This window comes from Lonchura striata, chromosome 5 (genome assembly GCF_050655825.1).
Source record: "Lonchura striata isolate lonStrDom1 chromosome 5, ASM5065582v1, whole genome shotgun sequence".
Lineage (NCBI taxonomy): Eukaryota > Metazoa > Chordata > Aves > Passeriformes > Estrildidae > Lonchura > Lonchura striata.
Genome location: NC_140707.1, coordinates 21,670,613 through 21,686,331, shown reverse-complemented (window position 1 = coordinate 21,686,331; position 15,719 = coordinate 21,670,613). Strand labels below are relative to the sequence as shown.

Here is a 15,719-nt window from a genome sequence, read left to right as displayed (position 1 = left end):
GTCCCTCGCTGCGCGGCGGCGGCGGGAGCCGCCCTGCCCCGTCCCCCCGCGCTGCCGGGCACCGCGGCCCCGGGCAGTGTCCGGGGCTGCTCCGCTCACACACGCCCGCACCGCGCGGAGCCCACACCGGGCCGGGCCGGTGCGGGCCACAACAGGAGGGCAGCGGCGGCGGGCGCGGCTGCTGCCCCGGCCACGCGGGACAGGAGCTCTCCGACCCCACGGACACCTCCGCGGGCCCGCGGTGGGCTCTGAGATTCTCTCCCGAGGGCTCTGGTCGGGCTGCGCTCTTGCCGCCTCAGCAGCCCCTGCTGCTGCGAGCCCCTCAGCCGCTGCTCCGCCCTTCCCACCTGGAGCAGCCGAGCGAGCCGAGGCCAAAGCCCTCCTTCCCTGTTTCCCTCGCTCCCGCAGGCCGGGCAGCTGCCGGCTGTCGGCCGCCTCCCGCCCGGCCCCGGCTGCGCGGCTGCTGCAGGGGCCCCGTCTCACCTGCCCGGGCCCGAGTGACAACGAGCTGGGAGCCCACGGCGTCCTGCAGCTCTGCCAGCAGCTCCGGCATCCCGCCTGCCCGCTGCGGAGCCGGGGCCGAGTGAGGGCCCTGCCACCTTCCCTTCCGTGCCCGGCATTCCCGAGCCGGGCAGCCGAGGCTGCGGGACAGGCAGGGCCGCAGCGGCACCTCCCTCCCTGTCGGGGTCACTGGGCAAGACCCCGACAGTGCGGAAGTCCTTTTTCCCTAGCCCGGCCGCTGAAGAAGAGGTCTGGAATGCGTGAAGATGACTTTTCAAAGTTGTCTATTTTTCCTTATCTGCAATAGATTCTTTCTGACCTGCCGATGTCCAGCTAGCACAGAAGCCGTGGCAGTCTCCTTCCCACCCCACCCCAGGCGGCTCCCACATTATATACCCAGATTTACGTGTACCATGTTTACAATTCCTGCAACAACACCTAAAATCTACGTTGGACAAGGCGTCCCTATCCTAAACCAATAGAAAAGTGTCACTACCACACCGAGACATGGAGGACAAGAAGAAGGAAGAAGAAGCTAGGGCACACCCAGATTCCTCCATCTTGTACCCCTGAATTTCATTCTAAAAAATCCCAAAATTCTACTTTTCCACCCTGTGTCAATTTCCTTATTGCATCATTCAAACCCTTTTTGCTCGTAATTCCTCATGTAAGGTCGGCAGCCTCTGCCACGGGCTAAAATTGAATCCACAGGTGTTTTCCTTTTGCTGCCAAGGTTGCTGGGCTCTTTCCAGGGGCTCGAGTCATCCGGGGCACCCAGAGGGATGCTCTGGACTCTGACAGCTCCCCACAAGCTCCAGCGCCTTCTCCTCTTCTCCTGCCTCCTCCACGCCCAGGCTGAGCACGGAGGGCTTCAGCCAGGCCCTGCTGCAGGACCTGGACGCCCTCCGGGCTCTGCAGCCCGCCCTGAAGATCGGGAGCCTCCTGGAGCACGACGTGCCGCAGCCAGGGGCCATGGCCCGGCTGCCCTGCCACCGCGGGCTGCTGCCGGGGGGCAGGAAGGCGCTCCCCTCCTTCAGGAGACCTCCCCTCCTTTAGGAAAAGTCCTTCCAACAACCAGAGCCCTTCCCAGCCCAGCTCTCGGCACTGAGAGTGGGGCTGAGCCCGACCCACCCGCGGGCCACATGGAGGAGATCCTGCTCCCTCTGCGGGGTGGGCTCCGGGTCCTGCCCTCTCCCTTTTCCCCTCGCTGTTGCTGGCAACAATTCTGTGCATTTGGCTGTGATAAATAAAGGCCCTGCAGACAATCCCAGCAATGCTCATGTGCTCTCCCCCCTCAGCCCACCATCCCCAGGGATGTGTTTCTGGTTCCAGTTCCTGCCTCACATCGCCAATGAAAGGCGTACATGGGATGGAAGTGCCAGCCCCAGAATGAGCTTCCAGGACCGCGAGTGAGTTTCTGACCAGTTTGGCTTTTAATAGGAAAAATGGAAATTTACACTGAATTCAAAGGAAATCCCTACACAGGAGCTGCTTTCCTGCAGCACTGGACAGCGAGGGATGACTTCCATGGGCAGGGCCAGACCTCCCTGGGGACAGGGCCCCACCGCACTGCCACACACGTGTCCCCAGGGCTGTGGCATGGCCAGGACATCCTCATGGCAGCGTCACCGGGGCGCTGCTGCCGACATCATCATAGTCCGTGTTCCCAGGGCTCTCAGCTGAGAATTCTGTTGTTGCTCCTGGGGGACATGGAGGGGAGCAGATCCCACCTTGGGGACAGCACGGAAAGGTGCCTGAGGGGGCAGCAGCTCCGTGTCCCCCCGGACAGACCCCACCGTGGGTCTGACCACAGCACCCATGGATCTGTGCTGGGGCCCTGCCTGCCCCCACAGCCAAACCCTGCCCTGGAGTGGCTCTGCACAGGCAACAGGGTACCTGTGAGCCCTCTCACCTGTGGGGAGGACACAGATCCCCTTCTGCTGTGCCACTCCCTCAGAGATGTCCCCAGTGCTGGGAGCAGGGGGCTCCTGTGGCACATCCAGGACATCGTCGTAGCCATCCGGGGTTCCTTGCTCGGGTCGGGCAGGGGGATCTGGGAAAATCAGAGGGGCCCATGGCATTGACCAGTGTCCCTGGCAGGGATCTGGCTGGGCCATCCCCGCCAGCCTTTCCACTGGGCACGTCCTGGAGGTCCTGTGGTACCACAGGGAAAGGCGTTGTCTCGCTGCACATTAACAAGAGGGGGGGATTTGTCCCCTCAGCCCCCCAGCCCGGGTGCGTCCCCTCTCCCCAGCTCTCCCTGCTGGGTTCCTGCCCTGTGGCCCTACCTGGGGCTGCCTCGGTGTCACTCCCCTCCACGCTGTCCCCGGTGTAATACAGCAGCTTGTTCACCCATCCCTCCGACAGGGAACCTGCAGGGGACAAACAGGGACTTGGTTGTGGCCACAAGCGGCACCGCAGGTGACAGAACCTCACACCACAGAGCGGGGCTGCGGTGGCACCCAGGGGCACCCACAGCCCATGGCCAGGAGCCACAGCAGGGCCACCAGGACCTGGAGTTTACGTGGGGCTGTCAGGCAGAGCCTTCACTCCGAGCACAGCTGGGGCACAAGGGCAGCACCCACCTTGGGGAGTGGGCACCTCCTGGTACTCTGGCATGGCTTTGTAATCCAGCTCCTCGTAGACAGCATTGGAGATGGCATCTGCAGCTCTGCCAGGGCCTGGAACCAGATGCAGCACTTACCTGGGACCCTGGGCCCTGTGGGTGGCACCGGGATCAGCCCTGGTCACCTTCAGAGCTGTTCCACAGGACAGGAGCCCCTGGACCCCCAGACCGGATCTGTCCCCATTCCCCACACACCAGGACCCACCTGGGCGCCGGGCACGGGCACGGCACAGCAGCAGGGCCAGGGCACCCAGGGACAGGAACAGCAGCGTCCCCAGCACCACACACAGCACAGTGGGCACAGACACAGTCCCCACAGCCACTGCTGAGGGCGTTCCCCTGGGGACACCTGTGGGGATACAGGCGGGCAGCGAGGGGAGGGGGATCCCAGCCAGCCTGCGGTGGGGGATGCAGGCACGGGCAGAGCTACCTGTGCTGCTGGCAGCCTCCGGATATGGGGTAGTGTGTTCCTCAGAGGTGCCATCACTGTCCTCTGCACACTCCACTTGGGCGTAGCCACCGGTGCCACAGCTCTGCGGGTGCCAGGGGGCCGAGGGGCACCCCCAGAGCGAGCGGGCCCCGTCCTCACAACCCACCCAGGCCAGCCACACAAGGGACGGCTGCTGGGTGGGGACAGCCGAGAGCCAGCCCCGGTGCCCACAGCCCAGCTGGCGGCAGACGGCGGCGGCGGTGCCGGTGCTGGTGCTGTCGGCGCAGACGCGGCCCCAGGTGCCGTTGTAGGACACCTCCAGGTAGCCCCGGCAGCGCCCAGGGCCTCCTGCCAGCCGCACGGAGAGCTGCTCTGCAAGGGGTGCAGGGGGGTCACGGCACGGCCAGGAACCCCCCGGGGCCTCTGCCGGGCCCTGACCTTGGGGTGCCCGGCACCGACCTGAGCAGACGGCCCCTGCCCCGCCACCAGGCCCGCACTCGCGCCGTTCCGTGCGCCCGCATTCCCAGAGAGACTCCTCGGAGCCGGAGCAGTCGGGCACGTACGGCCACAGCGGCCCCGTGCCGGCACCGAAGCGCGCCCGGCTCGGGGCCTCCAGCGCCGTGCCACAGCCCAGCTCCCGGCACACAACGGCGGCGTCCTGCAGCTCCCAGCCTTCCTGGCACACGGAGCTCCAGCTGCCCCCGGAATAGACCTCCACGCGCCCGGCACAGCGCCCAGAGCTCCCCGCCAGCCTCACCTGCCGGCTGCCTGTGGGCATGGAAGGAATGGGCTGGGGGGGCTGACTGGGGCACCCGCACCTCTGGCCCTTCTCGGGACACCCACCTGAGCAGGTGATGGCCATCTCCTCCAGGATGCCCTTCAGCGGAGGGCCCATCCCTGAGACATCACCCATCTCCTCCAGCTGGTCATCCATCCCCTCAGTGCTGCTGGTCAGTGCAGAGCCCACGTCCAAAATGCTGTCCATGTCTTTAGCCCTGATGTCAGCCTGGCTGGGGCTGCTGCTCAATGCAGCAGCCGTACCCAAGGCAGAGTAAACATCCCTGGGTAGGCCACAGCCCAGCATGGCACATACCACATTGACATCCCATGACTGCCACTGCTCCAGAGGCACACGGCGCCAGGCTGGGCTGGTTATGGACTCCTCCAGCCGCCCATCACACAAGCTCTGACCATCCACCAGACGCAGGGTCGTGACAAAGCCAACCCCTGCAAATTCACCAGCAGAGCCACGGGGCTGTAGGACCAACTGAAAACAGCACTTCAGTCCAAAATACCACTGCATCCACTGCTCCCAGGGTTAGGGAGGGTCCCAAAAGCCCTTAAGCTCCTCGCAGACCCGCCTTGCACACCTGAGCACTTGACGGCGGCGGCGTTTCCGGGCACACAGGGCGGCTTCCCCAGCACGGCCACGGGGCACTCGCCCGGGTGCCGCTCGCTCCCGCGGCAGCCGAAGGCGTCCGGCCGCAGCGGCCCCTCCCCGCTGCCGAAGGAGCCTCCCGGGGGCACGCTGGAGGCGCGGCCGCAGCCCAGGTGCCGGCACAGGACGTGCGCATCGGCCAGGTCCCACTCGCTGGCGCACACGGATCCCCACGTGCCCCTCACTGCCACCTCCACTCGCCCGGAGCATCCCGAGCTGCTGTTCCCCAGCCGGAAGCCCGAGTAGGCTGCGGCACGAACAGCGGTCAGGGGGGCGATGCCGCACGGACCCCAACAGCTCCCGCTGTCCCCAGCACTTACCGGAGCAGATGACGCTGGCGGGGCCGGCGCAGCCCTGCCTGTGGGGCGGACGCCGGGCACACGCACTGAGCACGGACTCGGTGCCATTGCACTGGAAGCCACCGTCCCAGAATGATCCTGATCCTCGCCCAAATCGAGCGCTGCCAGGGATGGCGAGTGCCTCACCACAGCCCAGCTCCCTGCACACCACCTGGGCTGCCTTCATGTCCACCTGATCCTCACAGACACCGACCCAGTCTCGGCCCCGACGCACCTCCAGTTGCCCGGCACAGTCTCCATCACCTCCGACTAGCCGGGAGAATCCTGCAGGACCAGTGTCAAGGGATGCGCAGGCAGTGCCCCATGCCCCCATAAGGCCAGCTCCTACCTTGGCAGACAACGGCAGTATCCCAATAATGATTACTACCGTTATAGGGTCCCCAGCCACGGATCTCGCAGTCCCAGAGCGTGGATTCGAGCCCACCGCAGTTCACCAGGACTAGACTGACCAGCCCACCCCTAGTGCCGAAAATGTCACGGGCAAAGTAGGCACCGGAAGCCGAGCCACAGCCCAGCTGCTGGCAAACCACCTCGGCGTCCTCCATGTCCCAGACGTTGTCTCCCACCGAGCCCCACTCTCCCTGCAGCTTCACCTCCACCCTCCCGGCACAGGGACTGCTGCCGCCCGCCAGCCTCAGCTCCACGGCATCTGCACAGGGGCAAAGGAACGGCTCAGACCTGCCCACGATGCTCCAGCACAACGTGGCTGTCCCAGCACGGCCAGCGTGTCCCCTCACCTGTGCAGGTCACCCCCACATCCCGCTCGTGGCCGCAGAAGTGTTCTCCCCATCCAAAGTGTGGACATTCCTCCAGCGCATTCTCGGTGCCCCGGCAGAAGCGTGGTTGCAGCCAGATCCGCCCGCTGCCCTGCCCGAACGGGGCGTACGGGGATGCCCTGGCCACCCGGCCGCAGCCCAGCTGCCGGCACACCACCGCGGCCCAGCGAGCTTTCCTGACGAAGTCGAAGACGCACACGGAGCCCCACTCCCCGCCGTGCTTCACCTCCACGCGCCCGGCACAGCGCCCGCCGCCGCCCACCAGGCGCAGCTGCCCGGAGCCTGCGGCACGGAGGCTGCTGAGCCGGGCCCGCCACCGCCGCGGGCCCCGCTCCCGCCCGCCCGCCACTCACCCGCACACAGCCGCACGCACACCAGCAGCCCCAGCGCCGCCACCGGCCCCATGGCCACCGGCCCCACGGACACCGGCCCCACGGACACCGGCCCCACGGACACCGGCCCCGAGCCGGCGCAGCCGGGGCGGCTCTCGCAGGCCTGCGACCGAGCCAGTGCAGGCAGCAGCACCGGGGCAGCCTTTATCAGGCGCCTCATCTCCCGGCTCCGGGGCCGTGGCCTCCAATAACCTGCTCCGTGCCCAAATATGAGCCTCGCCTGCGCTTCTGGCGTCACACACTTCGCCACAGTGGGCTGCCACCCGGATGTCCCCGGGGGGAGACAGCCCCCCCCAAACTGCACCTGCCCTGCGGGGGCCCTTCCTCCTCCATCCCCCGTGCCTCCAACGCTGCTGCCGGAGCCCGACAAGAGCCATCCCGGCTGCGATGACACGCTTCAGCCCACATCCTACCAAGACCTTCCACGGGACCACATCTAGCTCGGGCACCTGCCAAGCTCAAAGGCCCCACGCTCGGGGCGCTCCCCTCGCGGCTGCTCGCAGCCCCCGCGGGGGGTGGCAGCAGCCCCCGGCTCCGCGCGGCGCTGCCAGGTGCCAGCTCCCCGGTCCCTCGCGGCGGCGCTGGCACATGGCGCTGCTGCCGCGGCCGCGGCCCCGCGCTCGCCTCGCCGCCAGGGCAGGAAGGAGGCGGTCACCCCCCGCCGGCTCCCGGCGGCGCCGGCGACCGCACGCGCCTCCCGACACCTGCGCTGCCGCCGATAACGCCGCCGCTCCGCCGCCCCTGCCCCGCCGCTCCGGGCCCCTGCGGCTCGGCAGCCGCGCTCGGCGGCAAACTGCCCGCTCTCACCCTGCACCGCGCTCCCTGACACCACTGGCCCCACGCACCGATCCACTTGCACCGCTGACACCGACGCCCCTTCCAGCTGCGGCTCCTCTCACTCACGCTGGCCCCGGAGCTTCCCGGAACACCCGCTCCGACATCCACACCTCACGTTCCCTCACCCCTTTCAGCCCACCTTTCCCATGGTACATTGTCTCCCTCCGTAAATCCACGGGCTGCAACCGCAGGAATACAGAAACGACCACGACTGCTTCCTCCCACGACTGTCCCAGGAAACGTAAAAGGGCTTTGAGACCCTCACAGTGCAAGCAGAAAAAAATGCACACGAAAGTCTCTCTTCCTCCTGATCCCCGTATCCCGCTGTCACTCTCAGGGGGTCCCTCACCCGGCCGGGATCCCGCTTTCCCCGGCCCTTCCTTACGCGAACGATCGGCACTTCCCGGTCTCTCGTGCCGGGCTCCCCCGCGGAGCAAACGCCGCAGCGGGAACCGCAGCTGCTCCCCACCCAGCGGCACCGCAGCAATTCCCCACGGGCAGAACGTCCCGGTCCCTCGCTGCGCGGCGGCGGCGGGAGCCGCCCTGCCCCGTCCCCCCGCGCTGCCGGGCACCGCGGCCCCGGGCAGTGTCCGGGGCTGCTCCGCTCACACACGCCCGCACCGCGCGGAGCCCACACCGGGCCGGGCCGGTGCGGGCCACAACAGGAGGGCAGCGGCGGCGGGCGCGGCTGCTGCCCCGGCCACACGGGACAGGAGCTCTCCGACCCCACGGATACCTCCGCGGGCCCGCGGTGGGCTCTGAGATTCTCTCCCGAGGGCTCTGGTCGGGCTGCGCTCTTGCCGCCTCAGCAGCCCCTGCTGCTGCGAGCCCCTCAGCCGCTGCTCCGCCCTTCCCACCTGGAGCAGCCGAGCGAGCCGAGGCCAAAGCCCTCCTTCCCTGTTTCCCTCGCTCCCGCAGGCCGGGCAGCTGCCGGCTGTCGGCCGCCTCCCGCCCGGCCCCGGCTGCGCGGCTGCTGCAGGGGCCCCGTCTCACCTGCCCGGGCCCGAGTGACAACGAGCTGGGAGCCCACGGCGTCCTGCAGCTCTGCCAGCAGCTCCGGCATCCCGCCTGCCCGCTGCGGAGCCGGGGCCGAGTGAGGGCCCTGCCACCTTCCCTTCCGTGCCCGGCATTCCCGAGCCGGGCAGCCGAGGCTGCGGGACAGGCAGGGCCGCAGCGGCACCTCCCTCCCTGTCGGGGTCACTGGGCAAGACCCCAACAGTGTGGAAGTCCTTTTTCCCAAGCCCGGCCGCTGAAGAAGAGGTCTGGAATGCGTGAAGCAGACTTTTCAAAGTTGTTTCTTTTTCCTTATCTGCAATAGATTCTTTCTGACCTGCCGAGGTCCAGCTAGCACAGAAGCCGTGGCAGTCTCCTTCCCGCCCCACCCCAGGCGGCTCCCACATTATATACCCAGATTTATGTGTACCATGTTTACAATTCCTGTACCAACACCTAAAATCTACGTTGGACAAGGTGTCCCTATCCTAAACCAATAGAAAAGTGTCACTACCACACCGAGCAATGGAGGACAAGAAGGAGGAAGAAGAAGCTAGGGCACGCCAATGTTCCACCATCTTGTACCCCTGAATTTCATTCAAAAAATCCCAAAATTCTACTTTTCCACCCTGTGTCAAATTCCTTATTACATCGTTCAAACTCTTTTTGCTTGTAATTCCTCATGTAAGGTCGGCAGCCTCTCCCACAGGCTAAAATGGAATCCACAGGTGTTTTCTGCGTGCTGCCAAGGTTGCTGGGCTCTTTGCCAGGGGCTCGAGTCATCCAGGGCAGCCAGAGGGATGCTCTGGACTCCGAGACCTCCCCACAAGCTCCAGCGCCTTCTCCTCTTCTCCTGCCTCCTCCACGCCCAGGCTGAGCACGGAGGGCTTCAGCCAGGCCCTGCTGCAGGACCTGGACGCCCTCCGGGCTCTGCAGCCTGCCCTGAAGATCGGGAGCCTCCTGGAGCACGACGTGCTGCAGCCAGGGGCCATGGCCCGGCTGCCCTGCCACCGCGGGCTGCTGCCGGGGGGCAGGAAGGCGCTCCCCTCCTTCAGGAGACCTCCCCTCCTTTAGGAAAAGTCCTTCCAACAACCAGAGCCCTTCCCAGCCCAGCTCTCGGTGCTGAGAGTGGGGCTGAGCCCGCCCCACCCGCGGGGCACAGGGAGGAGATCCTGCTCCCTCTGTGGGGTGGGCTCCGGGTCCTGCCCTCTCCCTTTTCCCCTCGCTGTTGCTGGCAACACTTCTGTGCATTTGGCTGTGATAAATAAAGGCCCTGCAGACAATCCCAGCAATGCTCATGTGCTCTCCCCGCTCAGCCCACCATCCCCAGGGATGTGTTTCTGGTTCCAGTTCCTGCCTCACATCGCCAACGAAAGGCGTACATGGGATGGAAGTGCCAACCCCAGAATGAGCTTCCAGGCCCGGGAGTGAGTTTCTGACCAGTTTGGCTTTTAATAGGAAAAATGGAAATTTACACTGAAATCAAAGGAAATCCCTACACAGGAGCTGCTTTCCTGCAGCGCTGGACAGCGAGGGATGACTTCCATGGGCAGGGCCAGACCTCCCTGGGGACAGGGCCCCACCGCACTGCCACACACGTGTCCCCAGGGCTGTGGCATGGCCAGGACATCCTCATGGCAGTGTCCCCGGGGCGCTGCTGCCGACATCATCATAGTCTGTGTTCCCAGGGCTCTGAGCTGAGAAGTCTGTTGTTGCTTCTGGGGGACATGGAGGGGAGCAGATCCCACCTTGGGGACAGCACGGAAAGGTGCCTGAGGGGGCAGGCAGCTCCGTGTCCCCCCGGACAGACCCCACCGGGGGTCTGACCACAGCACCCATGGATCTGTGCTGGGGCCCTGCCTGCCCCCACAGCCAAACCCTGCCCTGGAGTGGCTCTGCAGAGGCAACAGGGCGCCTGTGAGCCCTCTCACCTGTGGGGAGGACACAGATCCCCTTCTGCTGTGCCACTCCCTCAGAGATGTCCCCAGGGCTGGGAGCAGGGGGCTCCTGTGGCACATCCAGGACATCGTCGTAGCCATCCGGGGTTCCTTGCTCGGGCCGGGCAGGGGGATCTGAGAAAATCAGAGGGGCCCATGGCAGTGACCAGTGTCCCTGGCAGGGATCTGGCTGGGCCATCCCCACCAGCCTTTCCACTGGGCAGCTGCTGGAGGCCCTGTGGTCCCACAGGGAAAGGCGTTGTCTCGCTGCACATTAACAAGAGGGGGGGATTTGTCCCCTCAGCCCCCCAGCCCGGGTGCGTCCCCTGTCCCCAGCTCTCCCTGCTGGGTTCCTGCCCTGTGGCCCTACCTGGGGCTGCCTCGGTGTCACTCCCCTCCACGCTGTCCCCGGTGTAATACGGCAGCTTGTTCTCCCAACCCTCCGACAGGGAACCTGCAGGGGACAAACAGGGACTTGGGGGTGGCCACAAGCGGCACCGCAGGTGACAGAACCTCACACCACAGAGCGGGGCTGCGGTGGCACCCAGGGGCACCCACAGCCCATGGCCAGGAGCCACAGCAGGGCCACCAGGACCTGGAGTTGCCGTGGGGCTGTCAAGGAGAGCCTTCACTCCGAGCACAGCTGGGGCACAAGGGCAGAACCCACCTGGTGGAGTGGGCACCTCCTGGTACTCTGGCATGGCTTTGTAATCCAGCTCCTCGTAGACAGCGTTGGAGATGGCATCTGCAGCTCTGCCAGGGCCTGGAACCAGATGCAGCACTTACCTGGGACCCTGGGCCCCGTGGCTGGCACCGGGATCAGCCCTGGCCTCCTTCAGAGCTGTTCCACAGGACAGGAGCCCCCGGACCCCCAGACCGGATCTGTCCCCATCCCCACACACCGAGACCCACCTCGGCGCCAGGCACGGGCACGGCACAGCAGCAGGGCCAGGGCACCCAGGGACAGGCACAGCAGCGTCCCCAGCACCACGCACAGCACAGTGGGCACAGGCACAGTCCCCACGGCCACTGCTGAGGGCGTTCCCCTGGGGACACCTGTGGGGACACAGGCAGGCAGCGAGGGGAGGGGGATCCCAGCCAGCCTGCGGTGGGGGATGCAGGCACGGGCAGAGCTACCTGTGCTGCTGGCAGCCTCTGGATATGGGGTAGTGTGTCCCTCAGCGGTGCCATCACTGTCCTCCTCACACTCCACTTGGGCGTAGCTGGCGGTGCCACAGCTCTGCAGGCGCCAGGGGGCAGAGGGGCACCCCCAGAGCGAGCGGGCCCCGTCCTCACAGCCCACCCAGGCCAGCCACGCAAGGGACGGCTGCTGGGTGGGGACAGCCGAGAGCCAGCCCCGGTGCCCACAGCCCAGCTGGCGGCAGACGGCGGCGGCGGTGCCGGTGCTGGTGCCGTCGGCGCAGACGCGGCCCCAGGTGCCGTTGTAGGACACCTCCAGGTAGCCCCGGCAGCGCCCAGGGCCTCCTGCCAGCCGCACGGAGAGCTGCTCTGCAAGGGGTGCAGGGGGGTCACGGCACGGCCAGGAACCCCCCGGGGCCTCTGCCGGGCCCTGACCTTGGGGTGCCCGGCACCGACCTGAGCAGACGGCCCCCGCCCCGCCACCAGGCCCGCACTCGCGCCGTTCCGTGCGCCCGCATTCCCAGAGAGACTCCTCGGAGCCGGAGCAGTCGGGCACGTACGGCCACAGCGGCCCCGTGCCGGCACCGAAGCGCGCCCGGCTCGGGGCCTCCAGCGCCGTGCCACAGCCCAGCTCCCGGCACACAACGGCGGCGTCCTGCAGCTCCCAGCCTTCCTGGCACACGGAGCTCCAGCTGCCCCTGGAATAGACCTCCACGCGCCCGGCACAGCGCCCAGAGCTCCCCGCCAGCCTCACCTGCCGGCTGCCTGTGGGCATGGAAGGAATGGGCTGGGGGGGCTGACTGGGGCACCCGCACCTCTGGCCCTTCTCGGGACACCCACCTGAGCAGGTGATGGCCATCTCCTCCAGGATGCCCTTCAGCGGAGGGCCCATCCCTGAGACATCACCCATTTCCTCCAGCTGGTCATCCATCCCCTCAGGGCTGCTGGTCAGTGCAGAGCCCACGTCCAAAATGCTGTCCATGTCTTTAGCCCTGATGTCAGCCTGGCTGGGGCTGCTGCTCAATGCAGCAGCCGTACCCAAGGCAGAGTAAACATCCCTGGGTAGGCCACAGCCCAGCATGGCACATACCACATTGACATCCCATGACTGCCACTGCTCCAGAGGCACACGGCGCCAGGCTGGGCTGGTTATGGACTCCTCCAGCCGCCCATCACACAAGCTCTGACCATCCACCAGACGCAGGGTCGTGACAAAGCCAACCCCTGCAAATACACCAGCAGAGCCACGGGGCTGTAGGACCAAATGAAAACAGCACTTCAGTCCAAAATAACACTGCATCCACTGCTCCAAGTGTTAGGGAGGGTCCCAAAAGCCCTTAAGGCTCCCCGCAGAGCCGCCTTGCACACCTGAGCACTTGACGGCGGCGGCGTTTCCGGGCACACAGGGCGGCTTCCCCAGCACGGCCACGGGGCACTCGCCCGGGTGCCGCTCGCTCCCGCGGCAGCCGAAGGCGTCCGGCCGCAGCGGCCCCTCCCCGCTGCCGAAGGAGCCTCCCGGGGGCACGCTGGAGGCGCGGCCGCAGCCCAGGTGCCGGCACAGGACGTGCGCATCGGCCAGGTCCCACTCGCTGGCGCACACGGATCCCCACGTGCCCCTCACTGCCACCTCCACTCGCCCGGAGCATCCCGAGCTGCTGTTCCCCAGCCGGAAGCCCGAGTAGGCTGCGGCACGAACAGCGGTCAGGGGGGCGATGCCGCACGGACCCCAACAGCTCCCGCTGTCCCCAGCACTTACCGGAGCAGATGACGCTGGCGGGGCCGGCGCAGCCCTGCCTGTGGGGCGGACGCCGGGCACACGCACTGAGCACGGACTCGGTGCCATTGCACTGGAAGCCACCGTCCCAGAATGATCCTGATCCTCGCCCAAATCGAGCGCTGCCAGGGATGGCGAGTGCCTCACCACAGCCCAGCTCCCTGCACACCACCTGGGCTGCCTTCATGTCCACCTGATCCTCACAGACACCGACCCAGGCCCGGCCCCGACGCACCTCCAGATGCCCGGCACAGTCTCCATCACTTCCCACTAGCCAGGAGAATCCTGCAGGACCAGTGTCAAGGAATGCGCAGGCATTGCCCCATGCCCCCATAAGCCCAGCTCCTACCTTGGCAGACAACGGCAGTGTCCCAATAATGGTCACTGCTGTTATAGGGTCCCCAGCCACGGATCTCGCAGTCCCAGAGCGTGGCCTCGAGCCCATTGCAGTCCAGCAGGGCCAGATTGTACAGCCCATTCCCTGTACCGAAGCTCTCACGGGCAAAGTAGGCACCGGAAGCCGAGCCACAGCCCAGATGCTGGCAAACCACCTCGGCGTCCTCCATGTCCCAGACGTCGTCTACCACCGAGCCCCACTCTCCCTGCAGCTTCATCTCCACCCTCCCGGCACAGGGACTGCTGCCGTCCGCCAGCCTCAGCTCCACGGCATCTGCACAGGGGCAGCGGCACGGCTCAGACCTGCCCACGATGCTCCAGCACAACGTGGCTGTCCCAGCACGACCAGCGTGTCCCCTCACCTGTGCAGGTCACCCCCACATCCCGCTCGTGGCCGCAGAGGTGCCGTCCCCATCCAAAGTGCGGACATTCCTCCAGCGCATCCTCGGTTCCCAGGCAGAAGAAGGGCTGCAGCCAGATCCGCCCGCTGCCCTGCCCGAACGGGGCGTACGGGGACGCCCTGGCTACCCGGCCACAGCCCAGCTGCCGGCACACCACCGCGGCCCAGCGAGCTTCCCAGTCGAAGTCGAAGACGCACACGGAGCCCCACTCCCCGCCGTGCTTCACCTCCACGCGCCCGGCACAGCGCCCGCCGCCGCCCACCAGGCGCAGCTGCCCGGAGCCTGCGGCACGGAGGCTGCTGAGCCGGGCCCGCCACCGCCGCGGGCCCCGCTCCCGCCCGCCCGCCACTCACCCGCACACAGCCGCACGCACACCAGCAGCCCCAGCGCCGCCACCGGCCCCATGGCCACCGGCCCCACGGACACCGGCCCCACGGACACCGGCCCCACGGACACCGGCCCCACGGACACCGGCCCCGAGCCGGCGCAGCCGGGGCAGCTCTCGCAGACCTGCGCCCGAGCCAGTGCAGGCAGCAGCACCGGGGCAGCCTTTATCAGGCGCCTCATCTCCCGGCTGCGGGGCCGTGGCCTCCAATAACCTGCTCCGTGCCCAAATATGAGCCTCGCCTGCGCTTCTGGCGTCACACACTTCGCCACAGTGGGCTGCCACCCGGATGTCCCCGGGGGGAGACAGCTCCCCCCCAAACTGCACCTGCCCTGCGGGGGCCCTTCCTCCTCCATCCCCCGTGCCTCCAACGCTGCTGCCGGAGCCCGACAAGAGCCATCCCGGTGGCGATGACAGGCTTCAGCCCACATCCTACCAAGACCTTCCACGGGACCACATCTAGCCCGGGCACCTGCCAAGCTCAAAGGCCCCACGCTCGGGGCGCCCCCCTCGCGGCTGCTCGCAGCCCCCGCGGGGGGTGGCAGCAGCCCCCGGCTCCGCGCGGCGCTGCCAGGTGCCAGCTCCCCGGTCCCTCGCGGCGGCGCTGGCACATGGCGCTGCTGCCGCGGCCGCGGCCCCGCGCTCGCCTCGCCGCCAGGGCAGGAAGGAGGCGGTCACCCCCCGCCGGCTCCCGGCGGCGCCGGCGACCGCACGCGCCTCCCGACACCTGCGCTGCCGCCGATAACGCCGCCGCTCCGCCGCCCCTGCCCCGCCGCTCCGGGCCCCTGCGGCTCGGCAGCCGCGCTCGGCGGCAAACTGCCCGCTCTCACCCTGCACCGCGCTCCCTGACACCACTGGCCCCACGCACCGATCCACTTGCACCGCTGACACCGACGCCCCTTCCAGCTGCGGCTCCTCTCACTCACGCTGGCCCCGGAGCTTCCCGGAACACCGGCTCCGACATCCACACCTCACGTTCCCTCACCCCTTTCAGCTCACCTTTCCCATGGTACATTGTCTCCCTCCGTAAATCCACGGGCTGCAACCGCAGGAATACAGAAACGACCACGACTGCTTCCTCCCACGACTGTCCCAGGAAACGTAAAAGGGCTTTGAGAACCTCACAGTGCAAGCATAAAAAAATCCACACGAAAGTCTCTCTTCCTCCTGATCCCCGTATCCCGCTGTCACTCTCAGGGGGTCCCTCACCCGGCCGGGATCCCGCTTTCCCCGGCCCTTCCTTACGCGAACGATCGGCACTTCCCGGTCTCTCGTGCCGGGCTCCCCCGCGGAGCAAACGCCGCAGCGGGAACCGCAGCTGCTCCCCACCCAGC

The 15,719-nt window shown here is 67.1% G+C and overlaps 3 protein-coding genes and 1 pseudogene across 4 annotated transcripts in view; all 4 read right to left on the bottom strand.

Annotated features, from left to right (window-relative positions):
* The window catches only part of LOC110467579 (DNA repair protein RAD51 homolog 1), a 346,458-nt gene that overhangs the window by 81,107 nt on the left and 249,632 nt on the right, over nucleotides 1–15,719 (bottom strand). The window lies entirely within an intron of this gene.
* LOC146767288 (scavenger receptor cysteine-rich type 1 protein M130-like) lies at nucleotides 2,815–5,621 on the bottom strand. Of its 2 annotated transcripts, XM_085581386.1 has the most exons (3): nucleotides 4,928–5,621; nucleotides 4,401–4,784; nucleotides 2,815–4,325 (listed from the first exon to the last, which is right to left on the bottom strand). In XM_085581386.1, exons 1-3 carry the CDS (start codon nucleotides 5,400–5,402, stop codon nucleotides 3,202–3,204), a joined length of 1,983 nt encoding a protein of 660 aa, XP_085437512.1. In that variant the 5' UTR covers nucleotides 5,403–5,621; the 3' UTR covers nucleotides 2,815–3,201. The 2 variants fall into 2 exon arrangements, with proteins under 2 accessions (XP_085437512.1, XP_085437511.1); XM_085581385.1 differs by having other exon boundaries at nucleotides 2,818–4,784; nucleotides 4,928–5,620.
* Nucleotides 5,624–6,682, bottom strand: LOC146767287 (scavenger receptor cysteine-rich domain-containing group B protein-like; annotated as a pseudogene).
* LOC146767286 (scavenger receptor cysteine-rich type 1 protein M130-like) lies at nucleotides 9,418–14,409 on the bottom strand. Its single transcript, XM_085582369.1, has 6 exons — nucleotides 14,354–14,409; nucleotides 13,962–14,282; nucleotides 13,553–13,873; nucleotides 13,186–13,488; nucleotides 12,798–13,112; nucleotides 9,418–12,653 (listed from the first exon to the last, which is right to left on the bottom strand). The coding sequence occupies exons 1-6, from the start codon at nucleotides 14,403–14,405 to the stop codon at nucleotides 11,125–11,127; spliced, it is 2,841 nt and encodes a 946-aa protein (XP_085438495.1). The 5' UTR covers nucleotides 14,406–14,409; the 3' UTR covers nucleotides 9,418–11,124.

Bases quoted from the DNA above. Each gene is read 5' to 3' on its own strand.
- LOC146767286 (XM_085582369.1), bottom strand. From the start codon at position 14,405: ATGGGGCCGGTGGCGGCGCTGGGGCTGCTGGTGTGCGTGCGGCTGTGT. The intron at 14,283-14,353 runs GTGAGTGGCGGG...TCCGTGCCGCAG, and splicing joins GTGCGTGCGGCTGTGTGCGG to GCTCCGGGCAGCTGCGCCTG. The intron at 13,489-13,552 runs GTAGGAGCTGGG...CTGGTCCTGCAG, and splicing joins CACTGCCGTTGTCTGCCAAG to GATTCTCCTGGCTAGTGGGA.
- LOC146767288 (XM_085581385.1), bottom strand. From the start codon at position 5,402: ATGGCACCGAGTCCGTGCTCAGTGCGTGTGCCCGGCGTCCGCCCCACA. The intron at 4,785-4,927 runs GTGTGCAAGGCG...GTGAATTTGCAG, and splicing joins CGCCGCCGTCAAGTGCTCAG to GGGTTGGCTTTGTCACGACC.